This window comes from Magallana gigas, chromosome 1 (assembly GCF_963853765.1).
Source record: "Magallana gigas chromosome 1, xbMagGiga1.1, whole genome shotgun sequence".
In the NCBI taxonomy this organism is placed as follows: Eukaryota; Metazoa; Mollusca; class Bivalvia; order Ostreida; family Ostreidae; genus Magallana; species Magallana gigas.
The window spans coordinates 6,777,316-6,804,624 of record NC_088853.1 but is presented as its reverse complement, the minus strand read 5'-3'; the positions used below and the strand labels follow the sequence as shown (position 1 = coordinate 6,804,624).

General features: G+C 31.8%; 1 protein-coding gene across 3 annotated transcripts in view; it reads right to left on the bottom strand.

Moving 5' to 3' along the window:
• Window positions 1-27,309, bottom strand: part of LOC117687297 (transient receptor potential cation channel subfamily M member-like 2) — a 42,275-nt gene that overhangs the window by 1,590 nt on the left and 13,376 nt on the right. Inside the window, exons 8-19 of one of the 3 annotated variants that reach the window (XM_066081896.1) lie at window positions 14,241-14,521; window positions 13,922-14,029; window positions 13,601-13,666; window positions 13,246-13,441; window positions 7,212-7,364; window positions 6,554-6,653; window positions 4,612-4,843; window positions 4,442-4,504; window positions 4,193-4,345; window positions 3,623-3,889; window positions 3,344-3,536; window positions 2,319-2,478 (exon numbers count right to left, since the gene is read on the bottom strand). In XM_066081896.1, coding sequence (XP_065937968.1) covers window positions 2,319-2,478; window positions 3,344-3,536; window positions 3,623-3,889; window positions 4,193-4,345; window positions 4,442-4,504; window positions 4,612-4,843; window positions 6,554-6,653; window positions 7,212-7,364; window positions 13,246-13,441; window positions 13,601-13,666; window positions 13,922-14,029; window positions 14,241-14,521 — 1,972 coding nt within the window. Of the gene's footprint in view, window positions 1-2,318; window positions 2,479-3,343; window positions 3,537-3,622; window positions 3,890-4,192; window positions 4,346-4,441; window positions 4,505-4,611; window positions 4,844-6,553; window positions 6,654-7,211; window positions 7,365-13,245; window positions 13,442-13,600; window positions 13,667-13,921; window positions 14,030-14,240; window positions 14,528-27,309 lie in introns of those variants that run through there. The other 2 variants (XM_066081893.1, XM_066081902.1) reach the window with 2 other exon arrangements.

Sequence of the window (27,309 nt, the reverse complement as noted above, 5' to 3'; positions counted from 1 at the left end):
TTTTTGACGACCCATTTTGTGCAGCTATAAACTTGGAAACCATAAGAGATATGAATATGAAATTTTCAGGATAGGTAGACGATAGTTTGGAGTTGTGCAGCATGTAGTTGTTTCATGGCTGTTGCGCCATTTCTTGGAGCTCGCCTGGGCACGAAAATTGGGTACGAAATTTCATTCAAAATTTTCACACGTTTTGACTTATATCTTTTTATCAGTTAATATTTTGTTAAGACATATATAACAAAAGAGGTAGAGAATCAAAAGTTCTTTCCAACAAAATCAAGAAAAAGGGGCTGGCCCCTTTATTTAGGGGCCAAGACACTCGTAAACTCTATTACAAATAACTTAAAAACGATAAAGATTTTGTAATGTATTATAGAAGCAAAGTTGTTGATCGTACCAATATCTATTACAAAAAATTATTACCACGCCCATTTATTACGTAATTATGGATTTTTAAGGGCCAAAGAACTTAAACTTTGACGCAATATAACTAGAGAAGTAGAAATATTTTGTAAGACATCATAGAAGAAAAAATGTTTGAATTAATGATTTAAATTGATTCCACTTATCAAAACACGAATTTCTGTCCCCATTAAGGATCTAGAGGGCTGGCCCCTAAAATATTCAAACATTTGTATCTCAAAAATGATCAACAATTTTAAATACGTGTAAGAACAAAAATTGTTAGTATTCTTAAGACCTTTTCAAAGAAATCAAGAAAAATGGACTGGCCCCTTAAATTATGGGCCAGGGCACTCTTAAACTCTATTACAAATGCCTAAAAAGCGATAAAGATTTTGTAATGCATTATAGAAGCAAAGTTGTTGATCGTACCAATATCAGTTTGTAAAACTCATAGCCACACCTATTGATGACGTAATTAGGAATTTTTAGGGGATTTAAAAATTAAATCTTTAATGTGCTGTATGTGAAATGTGAGTGGAAATTCTGAAATTTCATTGATATTTTAATGTTATCGTTTGAAAAATTGAACGGAAGACCTCCTCGTTACTCGTAACGAGATCGTATCTAGTTATTATTATTTTTTTTTTCCAAATTTTGTGCACGAGATTTCTCGAAATCTATTCGACCGATCTCAACCACTTTTTCACAGATTGTTGGGCGTGATCTAAACTTCATACATTTTTCTTAATTTTTTAATAGTCACTTCCGGTACCGAATTGTCGGCCATTTTGTAATTTTTGACGACCCATTTTGTGCAGCTATAAACTCGGAAACCATAAGAGATATGAATATGAAATTTTCAGGATAGGTAGACTATAGTTTGAAGTTGTGCAGCATGTAGTTGTTTAATGCCTGTTGCGCCATTTCTTGGAGCTCGCCTGGGCACGACAATTGGGCACGAATTTTCATTCAAAATTTTCACACGTTTTGATTTATATCTTTTTATCAGTTGATATTTTGTTTAGACATATATAACAAAAGTGGTAGAGAATCAAAAGTTCTTTCCAACAAAATCAATAAAAAGGGGCTGGCCCCTTAATTAAGGGGCCAAGGCACTCTTAAACTCTATTACAAATAACTTAAAAACGATAAAGTTTTTGTAATGCAATATAGAAGCAAAGTTGTTGATCTGATCGTACCAATATCTATTAGAAAAAATTATTGCCACGCCCATTTATTACGTAATTAGGGATTTTTAGGGGCCAAAGTACTTAAACTTTGACGCAATATAACTAGAGAAGTAGACATTTTTTGTTAGACATGATAGAAGAGAAAATGTTTAAATTTATGATTTAAATCGATTCCACTTATCAAAACACGAATTCCTGTCCCCATTAAGGATCTAGAGGGCTGGCCCCTAAAATATTCATACATTTGTATCTCAAAAATGATCAACAATTTTAGATGGGTGTAAGAACAAAAATTGTTAGTATTCTTAAGACCTTTTCAAAGAAATCAAGGAAAAGGGGCTGGCCCCCTTTTTTTTTGGGGGGGGGGGGGGCAAGAAACTCGTAAAGTATATTACAAATTACATAAAAACGATTAAGATTTCGTAATGCATTATAAAAGCAAAGTTGTTAATTGTAGCAATATCTATCTGGAAAACTCATTGCAACACCCATTTATTACGTAATTAGGGATTTGTATACATTATCTGAAAGTGTGTGTGTGTGTGTGGGGGGGGGGGGTAATTCTAAAATTATATCGATTATTCATGGTATGATTAAAAACAGAAATCGCAAGGAAGACCTACTCGTTACTCGTAACGAGATCGTATCTAGTTATAAATTATTATTGTGGACTAAATAACTGATTTTTTGTGGCAGAAAATACATTTTTCTAGGTCTTACCTGAACATAGCAATGACAAGGTTGACCAACAAGAGATTGGAGAACAATAGGTAGATGGCTGCTACTGCCGGTACTGTCCAATCTTCGCGCGGACACCTTTCAATGGACGTGTCGGACTCCCAAATAGAGGTCTCGTTTGTGCAGTCTGATTGGTCACTACCTGTTTATATTGATATTAATTTTATTATCAAAACAAAAAACCAAAAAAAAACATTTAACAAACATGAAGTTAAACAAAAACATGGCATTCACAAAAATTGAATCAATCGAATAATACTTTACTGTTACTTTGGAGTTGGAATCTTGATTAAACAATATTAGGGAACTGAATCTGAATACGTGCATATTTTAAACTATAGTTTAGATAGTGGAAGCTTTTTTTCGACAACTATTTTAACATAACGTGGGAATTTAAGACGAGAGTTTGTAATCACCAAATAGAATTGTCATTATTATGATGTTCTATATGATTTTTAATATGGATTTTTAAAGCTATTGGTGTGCCATCAACCATATAACTCCATTTAATAAAATGAAATGTCTAAATAAAAGGTTTGTTATGTGGACGAAAACATTTTAGAAAATGTTCATACTTCCATGTAATTACTAAATTTGCTTCCTGCTAGTAAAATGAAGATATTTAATTGGTGGACTTTTGTAAGAAATCAATAATGTATAAATAATGTCATTTCAAAATGTCACTTAATGTTTAAAATAGAACCGTTTTTGAATGAATCTGGATACTCACCACAGTAAAAAAAACTTTATTAATATATTCATTTTGGTCTTGAATTATCAAAGAAAAAGAAGAATTTGGAATTTCAAGTTAGTAATAATTTGTAAAAGTAACTTTAATCGGATTGATATGTTTTTGACTTACAGTGTGTTTCAATGAGTCACTCTAACTGTACAAAATACATTTTTTGCCAACTAAATAGCGCAAACCAGCAAAAATGTTAATAGTAATATAAAAACATACAATTTTAATGCTCAGAATAAAGTATGGGAAAAATAAGTATTTTTACCGTCAAGAGACTCAAGATTTAATTCCCCGTAGAGCTGCCAGTACGGGTAGTATATGATGGTCCATATCCTCCAGTTAGTCCAATCACCGCTCCATATTGTTTGGTGGTCTGGCCAGAGGTTTGCATGATAATACATTCCTACTCCTAATACCACAAAAACAGCTATAAACAGGAACCTAAACAAATCTTTTAGCTGAAAAAGATACAATATATATTAAAATAAATCCTTAATTTGTGATTACTCGAAATGATGCCCATTTATATAACATAAAAATATACCATTTCTTTTATCATAATAAGAGTCGGTCCCAATTTTCTGTGGATAAGGAAAACTTCCAAGAATCTCAGATACATCACCAGCAAAGACAGAGAAAACATGCGCCTTGCAACAGTAAAGTTTTTAGACGGATGAAAGTGGCGCACGCTAAGAGCTGCTATTAGCAACGCATAGGATAATAGGTCGACCACATTCCAAAAGTCATACAGATATCTCTTCATACGTGAGTAGTAACCTCTGTGAGAGCGTCCTCTAGCCTCAAGATAGCCCTATGTAGTAATTTAAAAAACACGTTATTTTTCATGCGACTTGAACAATTATAATTCTTAAGTATTTCGTCTGATGATATCTGCGCCTTTGTGGTCAGCTTTAATTTATTTATTTTTTTTTTTTTTGGGGGGGGGGGAGAAAAACAAATTATACCAATTCGAATACAAAGCATTATTCATATTACTTTAAATCAACGTATCATACATATTGTTTGGCGAACAATAAATAGTTGCTTTGTTATCAAATATTTTTTGTATTGGTTATATTGAGACAAGTATTAGAGGTGAAAAACAAATGAATACAAAACAGCTGATGAGTTCTTCAATGAAGTCTCCTGCACTCCAGAAATAGACATAGTACTCGAATAATCGGCCTATGTTCAAAACGTAGTATTTCGTGCTGATGCTTGTAAGCACAAATGCACTGTACATAACCAACATTGAGAAAAACATCATCTGAAATATTGAAAAGCAGATTAAAATACGTTTATTTTATTTTCTTCAATCAAATATTTTTTTCACCTCAAGCTAGTTTATCATAATTAAACTTACGTAGTTGAATACATATTTCGTTAGTGGAGCAGTAAGGAAACGTTTTGGCTTTTTGAAGGCAGACTAAAATAAAAAAAATTAGAATAGATTAGATTTTGAAAAAAAAATAAACATATATAATAATTCATAATTAATCGTTTGTCTCGTATCCAAAAAGACATGACCATTACCTTTAGGAATGGTTTTAAGTCAGGTGCCAGGTTGTTGTACCACTGTTTGTTCATAAGTTTCTGAGAAGACGTGTGGGCAACTATATCATACATAAAATTCTCGTAAGCAAATGTTAATGGGCTTGAATAAATCCCCCACACAACGGCTTCGTCATCCATTAAATTTATTGCGTGTTTTGAATCTTCCTCGTACATACTGTCCATCATGCCTATGCATCGTCGTTCAAACATTCTACAAAATAATCACAATACCATTTTGCGATTCATTTTCATGATCTTTTTTCTTATTTGTTTTTTTTTTGGAAAGCATTCCAGTTTATTAAGATCAAGCACTATTGAATGAAAGATGTTTATGGGTTTATAAAGTTCAAAATATTGTAAACAAAATGTTAAAAATGCATAATATTAAGAATTTAACGTAGGTTTAAACAGTTTAACAAAATGATTTTCTTTATCTTTACGCAATTGTTCATAAAATGTTCGTTAATCTAAAGAAAATCATTTTGTTAAACTTTTTAAACCTTAGTTAAATTCTTAATATTATGTATTTTTAACATCTGCATATAATGTCTCTTTAACATATATATATATATATATATATATATATATATATATATATATATATATATATATATATATATATATATATATATATATATATATATATATATATACATGTATATAATTATGTACAATAGACACTGTACTTTTATCATTATACCGGTAATTGTGTTGACTCTTTTTATGCACTGTATAATGTTTTGACGTCACTATGTTTTGATGTCATAATCATGTCTTCAACGCTTTGTTTGTATAACGTTGCCTACCTAACGTCACGAGATTGACGTCATAATGTTCTTGTTTAATTTGTTTAAATCTACTGAAGGGCACGGTAGGGCGAAATCGCTATAGATAAAAGTTGTTTGAGCATTTGATTTATTCGTTGTGTTTATTCATCCCCGATACCAAGAAAAAGGATTTGCTGAATATATATATATATATTATTACTTATTAGGTTAGTTACTGACTCACTACGGAAATATATTGGGTTGATCAATCTCATAGATGGCGAGGCGAAGCCGAGTCGTCTATGAGATTGATCAACCCAATATATTTCCGTAGTGAGTCAGTAACTAACCTAATAAGTGTTTTGTTTTCCCCGAGGACTATTAAGCGACATATTTATTCACAAATAGCGATGATCATGGCACAGCCATGTATAAGATGCCTAACATCTCGTCCAATTTAACTCATTTAAACTCTTCAAAATGTTCAATCTCACCTTTCAAATACTCTTTAAAAATCTTTGCTTCACCCATGTTTACCTACAATGTTTTGTTGATATTCAATTTTAAATGTTTTCTCCCTTTTCTCTGCAGAGATTTGAGCAAATTTCGACGCTGCCATTTTGTTCTGCTCCAGACAAAACAATGTGACGTCAATATTCTAAGGGCAACTACTCTAATTTTAAATAATTTCAAAGGGCAACTACTCCAAATACTTTAAGAACTTACGGCATGCGGTTTATGTATTAAATACCATGAAATGTCGAAATGAGTTAGCGAAGCGTCGACCAATGATGGCCATATTGCCTAATATTAATTCTCACAGAACAAATATAGAGATATATGAGGCAATCACGTGCTATGTTTAAACCAATGAAAATGTGACATTTCAGTCCAAGGGAAAACAAATATATATATATATATATATATATATATATATATATATATATATATATATATATATATATATATATATATATATATATATATGATTAAGATATAATATTTTTCATTTTTCAGTTTTCTCATTTACAAAAAGAAAAAAAAATGACTTTTAATAAAGAAAATACTGATTGAAATGATAAATATGGCTTTTTGACAACTGTGTATTTATTCCAAGCATAGTTGTTTAAATATTGCTTTCAAAGTTTCCTTACTTTGAGTGTTCCTCTAAATCACTTGATAAAACTTGTTCCTTAACATTGTTGGCTTTCTTGGAAAGTTTGCGAAGGATGGCAGAACAGACGAGTCCAGTCACTAGCAATAAATTAATCATGTTAGGTTTACAATAGCAACAGCAAATGTAAAAAGAAATATTTAAGCGTATGTAAAAATTACTTTATATTAAGATATATATTCATAAGAATGCAATCAATATAGATGTGCTACAACTATCAGGACGCAATGATACAGTATATCAGTATGGCAAGCTTGTTTTTTGTGGCATGAATTTGTTTCATAGATTCTCGATAAAAATATTATAATTCGACACAAGGATACAAAATATGATCACTTTATATATATATATATATATATATATATATATATATATATATATATATATATATATTCTAAGTTTTCAATATCTTATAAATTTTACAGCTTCTAATGAACTATTTTATAGCGTTTAAACACCTTTTGTCCTCAAAAAGTACATCTTTGTTCAATGCTCAGGCTGTTAGAAGAATAGGACATTCTCCTAATCATGATAGCGGGTTTGTTATATTTTCACAATAACTGTTTTTAGCTGCCCCTACACCTGATGAAACTATTCAAACTTATCTAAATTTGCATATTTAAAAAAAAAAAAATTACATAAGTGATTATCTCCTCTCAGCCAACAAATTTCAGCGATATCTTTTCGATTCGCAAAAATAGCCCACAGTAAAATGTCGGAAATGTCTGCATCTTTAGACTCGTCGTTCCCATTGTTTGGCTTTTGTTGAGACTGTTCTTGAGTATTGTATTCTGGATTAAAAATCAAACATTCGTTTAATCACAATAAATATAATGTAGTGTGATATATATATTTTGGCATGGAATTTTTATATCGTATCTTTTATTATCCAGTTGATGCTGCCATATATCAATATGAAATTGCTTAGACTCGGGGGGTTTACATAGGATGGAATAGAATCGCCATGTTATCCCGATAATCACGGGCGCAAGGTGTAGATTTAAAGACACAGAATAATATAAGATGCAATATAATAATGCCACGTCGTTATTTTATTATCTTTTACACAAAAAAACACACCTTTTTTTTAAATGGTTGAAAGTGTAGTGAGTGTAAACTAAGTGTTAAAACTTCCAAACTTAATTGTAAACAAGGCGCAGGCTAACTTTGAAGTAATCATTTAAGGTTTTACCCGGGCATCAAAATTGAACGATGCTTACGTCATTATAGCCGATGTATATCGGGGATGAATTTGATATATAAACAAAAAGTTTGGTTTTTATTGCACAAGGCGGAATAATGTATATGTGCTTAAAGCATACATAATAATATAAATTATTCAAATCACGTGAAAGTTCTCCGAATTAACATCAATTTTCTGTAAAGACCAAAATATTACCATAGGGTCATGGCACACACCATCTCAGATTTCCATGAAACTTTCTCAGGTGATTACACATTATCCACCATCAAAACAATGCCTATTACCTTGGTTGCCATGGTAACCAATTTCATTCATTTATGGTCCAAATACACAGTTTTAAAGTCGGTAAATAAGGTAAACTCAAAGTCACAGGACAAGCTTATTTATAAATTATCAAGATATTTCACACATACGTTACATAGTACAAATATAGATGTACATTATGCAAGAGAAAACAATCTCAATGACCTTGTTCTTTTTAAAGCTGATGGCTCAAAGATGGCTAAAAATTCTAAATTTTGATATTTCAATTTTCACCCTGTATTTTCTAAAGTCTCTCAAAAACTGCAGGCATAAAAAAAATAAATCAATTGCAAATTTTAAAACATTATCTTTATATATTATTTATACAAACCAGAGCGGGTATTTTTTTCGTTTTTGTTTATTTTACTTCCAAATATTATTATTTTGACACCTTCCCACCCCCCCCCCCCCTAAAAAAAATTAAAATAGTGTTTAAACAATAAGTTGATCATAAAACTCCTTTAAAATGCCTTTCCTGCTTAAATAAATAAGAAAGTAATTAAATATTTTAAATTAAATTCAATGTATCAGGATAATTTAATTTGGCTTTATAAGAATTGTTTCTATATCTTTTTTTGGCAAAGGGCATATAAGTTCATCCAGGAAACCCTATGAAATGAGTCTTAACAAATAATAATGGCATGAAATGCTGTTTTTAGATATTTTTCCATTAATAAGATAGGTTAACTGCTTAAATAGATGACAATATTTACGATTGTTACCACTTTCAAAAAGCTTTAGTTGAGTTTTGTGTATGATAAAGGGCATATAACTATAAATATCAGCACAAGGGGAAAATGATATATCTTTTCGATGCAACTCAAGAAATAAAAATCAACACTTACTTAAAAACTAATAAATAATTCTTCAAATAAATAGTCAAAATATATTCCAAATCATGAATAAAAAAATCAAAATACAAAACATAGTGACAATTAATTAATGTTGAATTGCTCAATATTTTAGCGAGTTCAGTTTGTTCATTATTTGTTCATCTAGCATTGTAAGTCAGACTGCCTTGCTGGTCCAGGTATTTAGTGGACTGTTCTGGTCATTTTCCTCAACACTCTGCAATGTTGAAAAAGTAAAATATAACATTTAACGATCATTAAATAAAATCATTTAATTGTATGCACTTCGCAATAAATACCACAACATACATGTTCAAATAAAAGCAAAATCTTAATGTATTTATGTTTACATGTACAAAATTTAAAAAAAAGAAAAAGAGGAAATGGATTTTAATTAATATATCAAGTTATATTTATTATTGTTATACTCAGTAGTATATTCTCCCTATATTACTCTATATAGACGAATAGTCAGTAATTATAATATTAGCTCGTCCGAAAAATATTGACCGGTCATTATTTTTTTAATATTGACCGGCGAGGAATAATACCTAGAGAATATTCCCTCTATTTCAATTAATCGCTTCTGATTTGTTGATTCGTAAACGATGACGTAAATAACTCTTCGCGACTCCAAAACAAGGTGACGTCATAATAGACAGTCAGTCAAGGCAAGCAAACAACGGACGCACAATGCTATCATAACGGATATAAGGATTTGCGATTTTTTTTTAATTCAAATCAGGTAGATCATCTGTATGATAATTCTTACGAATATCACCAGTGACCGTTTGATGCTGCGGATATTTTGGAGATAAACTTTGCACAATATTGAATTCGTGAATTCAATGTTGAGCAGAGAAATTCACGGCGATCTGTTTTTAATTACTTTCTTAAATTTTGGTTTGTTTCTTCATATAACAAAACAAATGTTGACTGTGTTTTCGGGCAACATTGATTATATTAGCTCCCCCTTGGGACGAAAATATTGCCCTCCGCGTCGGACAATATTTCGTCCCTCAGGGGCTAATATAATCAATGTTGCCCTCAACCCCAGTCAATATTTGTATAATGTTATTTTCACTTAGAATATTAGTCTATAGCTGTGTGCACAAAATAACAACTGCAACTGAATACGATATAGCATAACAGGGCCTAACATTAACTAAAATATTATATATTATAATACTAAATATATTATAATATTCTTTGGGCAAGTTGCTTACTTGTGTAAAAGCTATCATAAATTGTAATTTGTCATTGAAAAGCATGGAAAATTATGAATGGCATATGCAATAAAAAATAGAAATTGATAAGAGTATGGTTGGTCTCCATAGTATTTACTGTCACAAAATATTTCATTAAAAAATATTTATTATTGCTGTTATCAAATACAGGGGTGCGTCTTTTTACCCCAATGAACCCCAATGATACCCCAATGAACCCCAATGATACCCCAATGAACCCCAATGATACCCCAATGATACCCCAATGAACTTTGAAATACCCAAATGATACTAAGTATGTTATTAATTGATACACTTAATGAATTTTATGTAACAACATGTTACACAAATGAGGTTCATTGGGGTATCATTGGGGTTCATTGGGGTAAAAAGACGCACCGAAATACAGTGTATATCAGTACTGGGTCAGTATAAAAAATCTTAATAAAGAAAAAATAATACTCATGTTTAAAACATATCTTACTATTGTATATAATATCATTCAAGAGAAGAATATTCTACTCAATCTGTTGTGTGTTCTAGTGATATGACACGGACAAGTAGATTTAGCACATTTGTTTTAGTTACTAAGCTACTATATAGCTTGGATATAGGTTTTTAACCTTTACTGATAATTCATATTTCTTTTTTATACTTAACGTTTGATATGTTCCAATCAATGAAAAAAAATGTTTAATTTTTCATAATATTTTATGAGGTATATCATCGTATCATAATTGTTCGAGAAAAATGAATTGTAAACCAGACAAGTGTTTGTGTAGATTGACTTGTCCAAATACAATTACAAAATCAGCTGGACACAGCATCTGGACAAGTGTTACTGTTGATCCCTGCATGATTGATACATGTAATATACTATCAGCTAATTTGAATATCTACATGTGACATCACTTTTTGATTCATTTTGTTTAAAATCATCAACTCACATTTTCTGTTCTATGTCTTCCTTTCGACTGACTCTGTTGTGATGATGAGAGCCAAATTCATTTATTTCTGCAGCATACACATACTCCTACATTTGTATTTAAATATATTTACAGCAAATTTATAATAAAATGAAACATTTTAAACATTCCCAAATTACCTTTACCTTTACTTTAATGGTGTTAACTTTACATATACTATTTAATCTAAATTGAGTAGTTCGTTCCAAATTGTATTTCCATCACTGTTTGCTTAATTAAGAAGTCTCAAATAAAAAATCCACAAACCCCAAAACAACTTAGGTATGAAATATAACATGATGCAAAAGTAGTATATAAATCAAAAAGGTGAAAAACGTTTTTTTTTTGTTTTTTGTTTTGTTTTTTTTTTTTTTTTTGGGGGGGGGGGGTATTTTCTATTACTTTAAGTATCAATATACAGATAACCTAAGATTATCAATTTAAAAAAAATAATAGCCATTGAAATTTCACATTGCGAAGAACATGAAGGACTTGGATGATACTGTCAATAATTGGAGAGGTTTTTTTTTTTGGTTTGCCAAGGAAATTTGATGCCTGATTTTTAAAATTTACTCTGTACATTTAGACCTGAAGTGTATTCATTAAGGAAATCAATAAGGATGGAAGCTTGAACAGACTACAAGATTAGTTGAAAATTATCTGATTTGGATGCGAATATACATACCTTGATCAACTGGATTAAGGCCTGCTATGGACTGCATCTTATCTCGACAGACTGAATTTTTATGATCCAATTTTTTCACTTGTTTTTTAGGGTTCTCAAAATGAGCAAATCCTACATAATGGGGATATAGGTCTGGTATTTTAAACATATATATTTAAAAAAAATTGGGTCAATTTAATTAAACCACATCACTGACACAAGTTCTGACATTCACTAAAAATGCATGGCAATGATGGATATCTGTAATCGGTATAGGTACGGAAAAGTATATCCTCAAAACTATGCTCATCATGACTTGAAACTCTGGAAGAGTACACACTGCAATTTTTTCCATCTTGGACACACCATCAGTCCGGGGTGGGAGTGTTTAATTGTATTGCATTTCTATATAAGTGTTGCAGGTTGGTAGCTCATTATCTTCCTTGGTTGAGTGCTGGATTCGTATGTCAGATAACCGAAACTTATGTAGAGGAAATTTCTGTCAGTTTCACTTTATTAAGATTGTTTTAATTGCACAAGACAGTCGCATGTTTACAAACGGTTTGAATACAGCACAGATCGGTAAGCTAAATCCTAATTGATCATTGTTCATTTAATATTTACCAATTCATTAGAGACCTACTCTAAATACACTAAAACTTAAATCACATGCTTTCTCCACCCCATTTGATGTATGTTTTCCAACGTCTGCTTTTGCTATGTTGTTGTGACGTCTTTTTTGTACTTCAATACAGACGAATCAACAAAGAAAAGTAACTTAAAGTTGGATTTTGTGGAAAAGCAATATCTTCAAATTGTTTTATTTGAAAGCCAGTGAATATACATAAGCCAACTTTGGTTGTACTTATTAGCCAAGGTCTTATCTTATTAAAAATGTGTTTATTTGAGCTTTCAATTGCCTGCTTAAAATTTAATTGATATTATTTAATGTGCCTGTTTTTCACTATTTTATAAGCTAAATCTATGAAACACAAACCGATGGTATTGTTATCTGTACATTTCACTGAAATTAATTTATGTGTACAAGTACATTAATTACTTGCTTATGAAGTTAAACCAATGTCATGATCAATCCTTCATGCATTTAGGGAGCATATGAGCATATTTATGTAATGGTACTTTATATGACATTTTAACCAGAAGGAAAATGTTTTAATATTGTTGCAATGGAAACGGAGTATGAACTGTCAAAAATATACCCACAGAGAATCTTCATATGGAACATTCTTTCAAGTCGATGAGATAAAATTTAATTCCATGATAGTGCGTTGCCAAGTTTTTTTTGGTATTTACAGAGAATTGATGTTAAAAAGTAACATGCATGCAAATGTAGACTTTAGGGAGTTATGCGTGGTACACATAGCATATATTTACACACAATCGGAAAAAATGTCATAAATGAATCAAGTCTGATTTCACATTTAAAATGATTGCTTACCTCTGTATCGCAGCATTTTGCGACATAATCCTGTAGCTGCATCTGCCACATACTTAGATAATTTTGTTGTCTTCTTTTCAAGATCATCATTCTCCTTATTAAGATCATTATTTGCTTCACTAATTTTCTCTCTTTGTTTTTTCTTCATATCTTTGAATTCATGGCATAATTGTTTTGCATGAGTTTCTTGTATTTGCTTTTGAAAAAAAAATACTTTTATGTTATATAGTTATAAAATAAGAATTTTTATAACAATTTTTATGTCTCTATAAATGCATTTAGAATAACAAACATCCTTTTAATAAGCAATAAACTTAATAAAGATATTCAACTTGCAACAAATCTGTCATCATACTTTTAAAATCCATTGCATGTGGAGACAATCCTTTTCTTCGAAATCACATTTTTTGCATGCTACAGTCTGAAAAAAAATCTTGATATGTACTCATAACGTATATTATTTGTCTTTGCATTGAGAGTATAAGATGGACAGCGACTCCAGATAAATCAGGCACATTGTTAATGTTCGCATGCATGACTGGGTTGAAACAGGTACATTTAAAAATACACTAAATCAAATCTACGCTAACTTGTTTAAAAGTAAATTTCCTCCATAAATCGTACAAATCAAATATGATAGGTTAACATTTTTGCATTTCAACGGAACATATCTGACCTGTTCATAGAGTCCTGGTAAGTCAATCATTTTGAGATGAACTCCTCGATCTATCAAGACCCTCACGTAATCACATCGATTCGCCTTTAAAGCTTCCAAAAGGAGAACCTACGTTTAAATTAGAAAGATTTTCCTAACATCAGACAACAGTTTAGCACAATCACGTGACACAATTTAGAGTAATTATTTTCATTCTTCACATTGCAACAAAGATGAGTATACATTCGCTGAACGCCAAAAAAGAATTGATTTCTGATTGCTTTTACCAAAGCCTCAGCTTATGATTTAAAAACTTTATAAATGTATGAAACATACGTACAGGTCCACATTCGACTATTTTATTATATTCTTGCAAAAGCTGGTATCCAAAATAAAAGTACAACGGAAGTGAAGTAGGAGTTGAGTATTTTGGATTTAAAACATATGGTCTCGATTCCTTATATCCTATCAAAACTTTTTTAATGATTTTTTCCTCAGGGCTGGTGAAGTTTCTTCGCAAGAGTTTCCATGCTAATGAGAAACCTTTAAATGGATTTTTCCTTTTTCCAGTTGGTGATTCAGTCGAATCAATTTGTCTCGAATTGTATTTTGGTGTATCATCTGAAACTAGAATGCAGTGGTTTTTAGTTATTTCATTTAAAAAAGACGTTAGAGAAAAAAAGAAGCTAAACTATATTTTACGTTAACATGCTAAAAATATGGTTTGGGTACGCGAATCCTATAGAAACACAATGGAAACATCACATTCCTGTGGAGAAAATGCTGTTAAAATAGCAAATCAGGAGGCGCCACTCATAGACAAGTCAATTTGCGTCTATTTGGGACGGATCTTGGAAAAAACAGCTTAAATATATTAACATCACTGGATTGTAAAATGTTGTACAAACTTAAGTCGCTTCCCATCAATTTATTCAGCTATTCTGAGGTTTATTTTAGGGTACAAGTTACGCTATTGGCAATATTTGGCCGCAAAATCTACGATATTTTCACCGTCTCTGCGTTATTGATATTGTGCAAGGTATTAAGTATGTTATTAGCTACATCCTACAGGCACTAAAATGACGTAATTTTTCATAATGATGCCACTAATGTGCGCTAAACATGGAATGCTCGTTAAAATGCGTTACGATATGATGTTTTATTTCATTAAAGTAGACACTTTCACACGCGAAAACCACTTTTATAGCTTACGTGCAGGCTCATGATTTCATTTTTTATTCATATAATTAAAATGGTGTTGGTTGTCACAGGTGAACAATATGAATTATTTTTTAAAAATAATACAAAAAATGAAAAATTTGTGTGGGGTGGGTGTGTGTGTGTGTGTTGGGAGGGGGGTGGAGGATTCAAGGATAATCCTTTTTTATTTAGCTATTTAAACAAACTTAAACATTAAGAGAAATCAAAGTAAAAGAAACAGCAATCAACACCAAAAACAACAGATTACAAGACAAGCAACGTTTAGATCTACGAGATTGTTCTGGTGGATATCTGTTGAGATAAAGACCGAAAATAATCGCTGACATATTGAAAGACTGAATCAAAACACTAACAGTTTCTTTTAAGGAGGCCGGCTATAGTTTTCATTGCGCATGTTTTTGCGCATTCTGGTATAATACAGTGGATTTATATTCTTATGAAATATTTACGATGTCATTTATAAAATTGAACACATTTAACAAAATGCAGATAAAAATATTTAGATTTTTAAAGAAAATCTTTGTTTTTTAACGATTTTCCGTTGTGCGGTAGGGGAGTCTTGCCATTGCGCTCTTATGACGAAATGATCAAATGAAGCTTTGTAGGAGTTCCTTATTAGAAATGATATAAAAGAAAAAGTAAAAATTGTACACCGTTGAAATTTTATACACAAAATTATGTTATCCTCGGGGACATTTTTCTTATTTTCTGAATAAATCCAATTTACCAATCTTTATTCGTAATGAAAGAAATGTATATGATAAGAGTTCAATTTGGCACCCATAGTTTGCCATTTCTTTTAAGTGTTTCTGGTACAAAATTTTTTTATGTTACATGTATCTTGTAGAGGGGGAGTTAATGTAAAATATATTGTCACCTATTTATTTGATTTATTTGCATTCATTGGCAGTATGTGACGTCAGAAGTGACGCTATTTCTATAACTCAATCAAAATCAGTCAAAAGTTGACATTTATCTTATTTTTTTATGAATGGGGAAATATAGAGCGCATGCTTGAACAAGGACAAATTTGTTATCACTTATTAGCCTTGGTTAGATACATCTCTGGTTAAAATAGTTTGTTATGCAGAAAAGAAGGGAAAAGGTTGTATTTACGATGTCATATTTCTAAATTGTGGGCAGTTGAATCAAAATGAACATTATTTAAAACATGGCATATATATCTGTACATAGAAAACAAAGAATTACAGTAAATTGATGATGATCATTTTAGGGGGCCATTTTAGGCCCATATCATACATAGTTCTTTATAGCAAAATTTGGTGCATTTTAGTATTGATGGCCCCACTAAAAACAAGACTATAAGATTTAGTATTTTTCATATAAGGTAGAAAATGCAATAACCAATCATATATAACAATTTAAAAAAAACAAGCTATTGTAGTGTTTTTTTAATCTGCTTCGAACTTCTATTTGTTTTTTATTTTATTTATTTTTTGCTTCGACAACCATCACTACCCAAAACTATACACTTCCGTTCCTATTGTTTTCATTTTTATAGAAGAATCGTAGAATCAGTGGATCGGTATATAAAGGTCCTTCGATCTTGTCTTATTTTTTGACTTAATCTTAATAAGACACTTTAAACATTTAGGTAGAGTTCCTTTCATGATCTTGTCTCAAAGTTTTTTGACTCCATCTTTATCAGACATTTTAAACATTTTGATAGATTTTTTTCCGTCTTGTTCTAAATGTTTTGACTTCATCTTTATTGGACATTTCAAACAGTTTATTTAGACATCATTTGTTTGAAAAAACTGAGAGAGAGAGAGAGAGAGAGAGAGAGAGAGAGAGAGAGAGAGAGAGAGAGAGAGAGAGAGAGATAGAGAGAGCAGGTGCATTTCATCAGTAAAACACTAATATGTTTTCGTTTTAAGTAATGCACATTGTGATAGAATCCAACAAAGACGTTTCAGTCAGAGTCCATGTACTTTAACTGTCAATCAAATCAGCCAGCGAGCTGCACCAAGTGCTGTTTTTATGATAAAGATTTTCGAAGTCCGAAAAATAATTAAAAATACGTTTGACAATAAAGTATTTTACAGTGTTTTATTGCTAGCGCTCTACGTTAGTCTATACCTCTGAAATACGCATGCTCGAGTTCACGGTCGGGCATTCTGGGAAAACTACTATAGATAGACTGTACGATGACAATTTCGTTTTTCTTTAAAAAAAAAAGGATATCCCTATTTCTCCGGGGAATTTGCCGGTAGACAGTGTACTGCCATTGCTTTTCTGGCCCTTAGTTTGGCGACGATCGAATTGGGTAGTCTTTGGACAACTGATGATATTGATAATATAATATATAGAGGGAACGATGAATATGAAAACACTATTCTTAATCGCCAATGTCTAGCACATCCAAGAAACTTGCAGCATAACGAAATTCCACAATCTATATCAAATTTTCTGAATTCTAAAATAGACTATATAATTGCACCACATCAAAACTTTTCTGGTGTTGTGGGTAGACAGAGTAACCCATATGCAGGTAGTCATAATTTGCAAACAGCTTTGTTAATGGGATTTTCTGGATCTAATTATCTGTTAGCAACATTTGATATTTTATACTACTGCTTTATTTTATGATGAAGTGTCAAATTCTTATTATTTATTTGATTCGCATGCTTGTAATGAAAGTGGACAAACAGATGCTAATGGCTATGCAATTCTATTGGAATTCTCTACTGTTCTGCAAATCTTGCAACATTTACAAGGAAGACATTTAAATCAAGTGTTTGAAGTAACAGCATTCAGTTTTACACAAACAGTTATAGCTGATTCATCACAATTATCAGATATGACAGACTGTTTACAAGATGTGCCTTGCCCATTGCCGAGTAATGGGATTCTAACACACCAACATATATGAATACTTCTAACTTAAATATTGAAGATCATTTTTGTAACATTTCATATGTTCAGCAGACTTCTGAAACATTCTACAACCTGAATCACACTTACTCAAGCTCAACACGAAAGATGCACGATTCCAACACACAGTCATCTGTGAATGCATCCAATTTCAACTGTACAATTCAAGATTATTTTTGTAACCATTCAAATTTTCAGCAAACTTCTGACACATATTACAACCTTAATCACACTTACTCAAGCTCAACACAAAAGATGCACGATTCCAACACACAGTTATGTGTGAATGCATCCAACTTCAACTCTACTTTTGAAGACCATTCATGTAATCATTATGATTTTCAGAGATATTCAAACAAGCGTTGTAACCTTAACCACACTTACTCATCACAAATGCCTGCAAAAAAACCAAACATATTTCAACGTCTCCTATATCTTATGATATCTGTTATAACAACTCGTTGTCTTTAAATTACTTTGAGTTTAATACATCAAACATATGTCCTATTGTTCAATTGCCTCACCAACCTCTTTTAGATATGTGTTAGACTATATCACCTACAGTAAACATTCAAACACAGAATGAATACATGTGTAACAGTCATGAAGTTTCAACAAGTATATGGTCAAAAGCATATAGAGACTACATTAACATGGAACCAGAATTTTCCTGTAAAGTATGTAATAGGTTCTTGTTTAAAAAGCAAGTGTATAAAAGTTCAGATCAATATCCAAACTATAATGTGAGTCAAGGCGACACATTGTGTAGCTGGTGCAAATCTTCACTGAGAAAAAATGCCTTTCCACCATTGGATTTTATTTTAAATAATCTGAATGCTGGAGATATCCCACAAATATTGCAGGACCTCAGTTTGGCAGAAAAACGATGCATTTCAAAAATAAATACTTTTTTCACTTTGTTAATTTTGCCAGCTTTCCCTGTGGGCCAGTTAGGAGTGAAGGGCCTTGTGGTACATTTACCATTGCCAGTTTTTGAGATGGCTCATAATTTACCACGATACTGTGCATCTTCTAATGTAGCTATTATTGTTCCATCATCTTTGAGCAAACCATCTGTAATTAATCCAACAAAAGTTTTCAAAGCTTTGAGGTGACTGTGTGCTAATAATTCTTTATATTCTGATATTTCTTTAGATTGGTATGATTCATCACAAAACTCTTGTTATAATTCTATAAATATGGACCAGTTTCAGTTTCAGGACTTTGGAACAATTTATTTAAATACTACAATGCCAGATATAAGTATAAGTAATTTTTTATCCCAACAACCATATATGTTACCTCTAGCACAAAACTTTACAAATTTAACAAAGATTGCCAATGGTGAAGAATAAGCTTTTCCTACTTTATTTCCATATGGAAAATCGGGCTTTACATACCCCGCCACAAAAAATTAACACTTCTTCAGTACTACAAAGCCAAATTATATAATATTGATAAACGATGGCGTTCTGATATTTCTTATCTTCTTTCTTCAGTTGGTTCTTTTGAAAGAAACAGATTGTTTGAACTTATATCTGTGTACATGAGAATTCGAAAAACTGAAAGACCTATTCATCTTCATGATATTCATCACATTTCTACAAATCCAGATATACTTCAGAATTCTTACATGTTTATGAAAACAATGCGTGGAACTGCAGCATACTGGAAAGATGTATTGTTCAATTTAATTGCTATGCTAAAAAATTTGGGTTGTCCAACACTTTTCATGACTCTCTCTGCTAATGATTACCATTGGAAAGAGCTCGCAAAAACCTTGAAAGTTCTTCTAGAAAATTTACCAAAAGCTGTTCAACAAAACCCCCTGATTACAGCTATTCATTTTGAAAGAAGGTGGAAGGCATTATTGAATCATGTGTTGCTTTCAGGTGAACAACCATTAGGAGAAATTGTTGATTATTTTGCACGTGTTGAATTTCAGTCACGAGGAAGTCCACACTTGCACATATTCTTTTGGGTGAAAAATGCTCCTTCCTTGCAAACTGCTTCTCCTGCAGAATTAATTGCTTATATAAACAGAACCATACATACCACAATACCTAAAAATAATACATCCTTGTATCCTTTAGTTAAATCATTACAAATACACAATCATTGCAACACATGCAAAAGAAGAAACAAATGTAGATTTTCATTTCCATATACCACTTGCGAGAATACTAGAATTATTCCTGCACTAAATGTTTCTGGTTCTAGACGATTTTATGAAACTAGACGTACTGAGCCAGATTGCATGGTAAATGCATATAATCCTTGTATTCTATTACATTGGCAAGCAAATATGGATATTCAAATGGTTGGTGGCCCATTAGGCATTGCATACTATATATGCAGTTATGTTTGCCGAGCCGAGCCCAATATTTTAAAAAATGCTTTAGCACAAACCCCCTCTAACATGAATACTGCTAATGCTGAACCATCTATGCGTAGTCGTCTCTCTAAAATAGGATTTTGCATATTAAAACATAGAGGCAGCATACCGTATTGGAAATTTACAACTTGTTTGGTACTCCAGAGAGATTGTGCGTGTTATTGCATGTAAACCAGAAAAAGGATTCAAGCGTTTGAAGTCAAAACAGCAGTTGCAATTTTTATCAGCCAACACAACTGATGTATTTGACTATAATATTTTTGATTATTATTATGCTCGCCCAGAAGCTCTTGAAAATCTGTCTATTTTCAGGTTCATTCGCTTATACAAAGTTTCAAGGCAAATCCCCAAAACAAAGCAGGTTATTTTTACCTGAAAACATTTTCATTACTGAACGTGCCAAATTTGCAACAGTTAGGGTTACAAAACCTCCCTATGGAACAGACGATTATTATTATGCACTTTTACAACTGTACTTGCCTCATAGAAATGATGAAAATTTAATATACCCTTTCACAAATAGTAAGGAAGCTTTCCTAAATAAATATATGAATTTTGACAGACAAGCCTTGTGTCTCTGATAGCCAAAATAGTGTTCTAAATAACTCGGTAAGTGATAACTTTCCAAGAACCATAGAACTTTTCTCAGCAGAGCGTCAATGGCATGAAATGGTAACTTCAGTTTCTGACCGAACATTTCGCCTTACTTCACAACAAATGACTAAAGACCAAACAAAAGTTTTTAGATATGTAATTCAAAAATTTCATCAAAAGTCTGTATTCCATATATTTATAACTGGTGGGGCTGGTGTTGGCAAAAGCTTTTTAATAAACCTGTTGACTAAGTACATAACTCTGTGTCAATCAACATTAAGTGGTCATTGTCCAGTTTGTACTGTTGCACCAACAGGAGTTGCTGCATTCAATATTCATGGTAAAACCATACATTCTGCTTTTAGATTGCCAGTGCAGCATTATCAACACACTGATGACTATCCATTATCATCTGCATCTCTCTCATCTTTAAGAAGTCTCTTTACTTCTGTCAACACTTTTATTAAAGACGAAATTAGTATGGTTAGTTCTAGGAAGTTGGAGCAAATTCATTTAAGATTGCAAGCTATCAAAAGTAATGAACTTCCATTTGGAGGACTAAATGATATTATTGTTGGAGATTTTTTCCAGTTGCGACCAATTCGTGCAAAATTTGCTTTCACTCACACCACATTGTGGCCTTTATTTACACCCTTCTTTCTCAATGAAAACATGCGTCAATCTTCAGATCATTCGTTTGCACAATTATTAAACAGAGTTCGTATAGCCTCTTTGAATCCAGATGACATCAAATTACTAAAAAGTCGTTTAATTTCTGAAAATACACATTTGGACCTTTTACATATATTTCCTTTGTGTCAGCAAGTACAATTGCATAATTACAAAATGCAGCAATTGCTGCCAGATGAACAATTCCTTGCTAAAGCTTACCATTACTTCTCTGATAATGATGCAACTCCACATAACCCAGTACTAGATAATTCTTTGATACCTCAGGATGATCGCAATGCTTGTGGACTTCCTATTCAACTTAATGTCTCAAGAGGTACAAGAGTAATGTTGCTAAGAAATTTAAATGTACAATATGGTCTAGTTAATGGTGCAAGAGGTACTGTTGTTCGTGTTCATTCCAATGACAATAATGTAAACACCATTGATGTTGCTTTTGACCATTCTGTAGATTTGCCTCAAGCGCTCTGTTCAAATAATAGTACTTACTGTGTTAACAGAGTAAGACAGAGTTAGAAATAGATATATAATCAGAGAAATGTTTCCTCTGTTACCATGTTGGGCAGCTACTGTTCATAAGATTCAAGGCCTACCATTAGATAGTGCCGTTATATGCATAGACAACTCTATATTTGAACATGGCCAAGCTTATGTCGCCCTCAGCCGTGTAAGAACATTAGAGTCTTTATACCTCTCATCTTTTGATGTCAGTAAAATTACTGCAAATGCAACTGTTGTACTGGAGTATTTAAGATTATACAGATCTCTATCAGATAACACAGATAAAACCTAAATTACATTTCCTTTGGCTAACTGTATTCAGTGTGTCGGCACTCCCACGTGTCCATCTCAACTCTTTTATTCCAAGTATAATCTTCCCATAGTAAAACACTCAAATGACTTCGATTTTTTCTATTTTTAAAGCATTATCTCTTTTCTGTCAAGAAATATTGATTCCAATAGTAATTACCTAGTCAAACATGCAGTTTTGATTCAATTGAAACAAAAGCTTTAATAGTAGGCGGTAGAACTAACATATATCACAGATTATTTCTAGTGGTATTTAGCATTAAATGAAAATAACATGAAGTTCAATGACCAAAACGTAAAACAGTATCATACACATCAAACAAACAAAATTCATATTATCAAAAGATAAGATTTTTCTCTCATTCATTTATCATCTCTACATTCTCATACTTTCAATGCTTCTAATAGTTTTCTATTGAAAAACATTTAATTCCAACTCATTGATATCAGAATTATTACTTTGTGCATCAACAACGTGAATCATCATTGTTCACTACTCATTCTGGCAGAGTTGAACATAGTGCCCAATGATAATAAAATTGTATAATCATGTAATTCACAAACAAAATCTGTTGTGCAAGTGTGTCAACGTGCCAAATACAATTACCCATTTATTTTGTGTCGAAATGTACTTTTCCTTTAATGTATTTCTTTTTTCAAAATAATTTACAAATTAAGATATAATTACAAGGTAAGTGCTGATAATCAGGTAATAAAAAAATTATCCGAACACGAAAGAAATTAAATGTTTCTTGTGATGATTCTAATTAAGTATAATCCTTGATTTTTTTGTATGTTATATCGTTTCATACTTTTTTTTCAGGAAATGTCAACACTTTATCCTCCCTAAATGCTATGGAAGGTGAATTTCACATGCGGAACTTCATCACAGCCAAAATATTGAAAGTCGAAAGCCCAATCAAATACAAAAACAAACAAAAAGTGAGGAGGGAACTATGTTGAAAGCACTCATTGCAGACGAAACAACATCATCTAAATGTTTAGCTTATGACCCAAAGATGTTCCCTTTATTCCAAAAGGATGAATGCATTGTATTACATGATATTATTAAAAAAACAGTTGGGTAAACATTTCGTAAAACATATAAAACAATTTTTATAAACTTCATTAATTTATTTATTACATTTTTGTGCATGTAGTACATGCATCTTGAATATTTTTTATACCCCTGCTATGAAGGAGAGGATGTATACTGTTTTACACTTGTCAGTTTGTAACAAATTTCTATCTCATTTTTCTATAAGGAACTATTCATTGCACATGCTTAAAATTTAAAAGCTCTCTTTGGTTAGATATGTCATATGACGTAATTCATATATACCTACCAATCGCACGTCAACTTCTTGTTTATTAAAGTCTTTGTGTATATTTTTGTGGGCTCAGTATACTAAAAATTAAAAACATTTTAATGGCTGCCTAAACATGTGGATCACCGTTTGATTCCAGTCAAGTTTGTTACCATAAGGATACTTTTCATTGTCTGCATGCTTTCACAATAAAGTAAAAAAAATGGAATTTAAAAAATACTATTGGGTTGTGTACTCGTATTAACAAGCATTCTGAGAGTATTGCATCTATAAGCAATAAACGTCCCCTACCGGTTTGTGGAAATTGTGAAAACAATGCACTGTTATGCAGAATATCGAACCCAAACTTTAAAAAATTGAATATAAAAAATAAATTTTCTCGAAAATATGTCAACCAGACGCTACAAAAGTGTAACCTTGATCTGTAGTTTGACATTTTGAAGCTGTTCAGCAAATTTAATATTATTACCCAAACACATAATGAAAAAAAGGGTGGAAAACTGACGTGGGACAGACAGACAGACTGACGGACGCAGAGGAAAGCTATAGTCCCCTCCGGTGAAAACCGGTAGGGGACTAATAAGCATCAACAATTTGAAAGAATAGAGCAGTTGTTATTTCTAGAACATAAATGATAAAAAGTGTTTAAAAAAAATAAAAATGATAAATAACAATCTGCCCACCCGCCCCATATATTTTGCAAATCAGGATAAGAATCTAAATATTAATTTTATGTGGTCTTAAGTCTAAATTTTTGTGCCATATGCTGGGATTCACTTTTTAACAAATTCAATGATATTGTTAAAAGTCGACTTTGCTCATTCTGTATATTCACATTAGAACGGGGGTATCACAAGTGACCATTGCCTTACAGATATCTTGTTTGTTTTTTCCTCAGGGTTTTAATCATTACGCATGGGTCTACAGTTTTCGCAACAGCCAAAGACACTGTCACTGTTCCAGCTACAATACTTAGTGCAGTTCAAGAAGCTTCAGAATCCAAGGATGTCAGTATTCTTATAGCAGCAACATCACCAGTCAAACAAGAATTTAGTGTGAAAGGAAAAGTAGTCAGTGTAAGTTTACAAGCATTGGTCCAAACCACTATTTGGAGCATTAATGCTTCCTCAAATATGGCAAATTTATGCTATGTCTGCTTATTTCTTATAAAGTGATAACTATTTCATACTTCATTGTTACCAACATTTACTCAGGATAGTGAGCAATAGGCAATTCTTTGAATCTAATACGTTCGCTGGACAAAAAAGCAAAATAAAAACCTATGCTGTTAAAGCCAACATAAATTCATAAATACACATTATTTCCTTTTCATCTCTGACTACCACCATATTAGTTGTCAGTTTCTATTCTTAGGCTCATAGCTACACATACCCTATATAAGGCCGTGAGCAATATTCATGCTTCACTGCAGTCAAGTATTTCATTAACCTGAACATGTTATATTTGACAAAAAAATTGTAGAAACCCATTTTGAACAAAAATATGGCAACCACTTCACCAGAAAGGAATATTCATTGAAAGACAAACTTAACAGACTAAAATCTAGGCACACTTTCAAAATTCCTTGATCATTGTATAACATTTTTCTGGGTCCAACTGTTATAACATTGCAGGTGCCCAAACCACTATGCAGTGATGATATTGACTTTAGGAAACAAACTGTTTTGTGAAAACTTATGAAAACAATGTTAGGTTGTTACCTTTATGGATATACTATCACTTATCTACTGTGTTGAATGTAGTGTTGCCAGGGTCTACAATAAAATGCAGACATCATGTACTCTTTATGAACAACACAGCTGTTCGATGTGCACACGAAGTAAGGTAGTACTATCGGAGCAAGATAATGCGGATACATTGAAAAATATTTAAAAGAATTAACCATTTTTTTAAGTTTTATTGATTGTAGTTTCCTTTAATCTTTTTTACAAACATATAAATACAATGTGTAGTTCTATCATTTAGAAGTCTGTGCAACCCGATTGTTTTGATAAAAAAAACAACCAACACTTTCTCAGCCGGTATATATATATATATAATTATTGTTCTTGGTTTAAAGTTTGAAGTCCTTCTGTCAAAGTATATTCAGGAGTTGAACAATGAAGTTTTTTCTAATTTGACCTTGAAATAAAAATTTTAGGTCAAGGTCAAAATTTTTGGTAAGGTTCAACTAGGTTATATACCATCTATCCATGATACAAGTTAAAAGTCTGTATGTTAAAGGAGTCTTGTGTTATAGTCCGGACAATATTTTTTATGAAAAGCTTGACCTTGAAGAGCAAAATAGGTCAAGATAAAACCAGTTGGTGACGTGCACTCCTTCTCATTACCATCTACCTATGTTCCAAGTTTGAAGTCCTTCTGTCAAAGTATATTCAGGAGTTGAAAATGAAGTTTTTTCTAATATGACCTTGAAATAAAAATTCTAGGTCAAGGTCAAAATTTTTGGTAAGGTTAAAGTATGTTATATACAATCTATCTATGATACAAGTTAAAAGTCTGTATGTTAAAGGAGTCTTGTGTTATGGTCCAGACAATATTTTTTTATGAAAAGCTTGACGTTGAAGAACAAAATAGGTCAAGGTCAACACGTTTGGTGGCGTGCACTCCTTCTCAATACCATCTACCTATGTTCCAAGTTTGAAGTCTTAATGTCAAAGGGTATTTAAGTTACGGCCTGGACAAATTTGGATGAAGAAGAATAAGAAGAAGAAGAACTAGAGCAAAGCTCGTTGCAAAGCAACGAGTGGGTCTTCCGTTAATGTCAGAAGTAAAGCTTGAAGTTCCTGTAAGAAGCAGAGCTCTTAAACCAATAACAAGAGTAATAAAAAGAAAAAGATGAAAAAATCGAATTATTCCTGGTACGACTTAACAAAATCCGAATGATTTTAAGTACGAATTAACAAAAACCTTTTTGATTTTAAGAACGACTTAACAAAAAAAATCCGAATGTGTTTAAGTACGACTTAACAATTATTTTTGGTACGAGTTAACTTTACGATTAACATTATGCTATTTTTCAAACCAAGGACGCGGAATCAAAATTTCCGGAAAAATCAATTTTTAAACCCCGATATCTCTGTAATGCATCGTCCGATTTTAAAACGGCTTTCAGTGTTAGATTCAGCTTAATAAGCTCTACAAAACACATATTCATTTTTGATTTGATCAGAAAATTCATTTTTTCGAAAAATTTGTTTCACTTCCGGTTTCGACCGGAAGTGACAGATTTTCATTTCCAGCCTTATTACAGAGGTAAATCGATCAAATCATAACCATTGAAAATTTCAAGCCTCTTTCTTAAAGCGTTTTTGAGAAAAGTCCGGGACAAAATGACTTTTTGAAATTTTTAAAAATGACGTCACGTGAAAACGGAGGTGACGTTCTCTTTAAAACTTTTACATTTTTGAGGGACGCCAACTTGCAAAAATCTCTGAAAATTTCATCAAAATCGG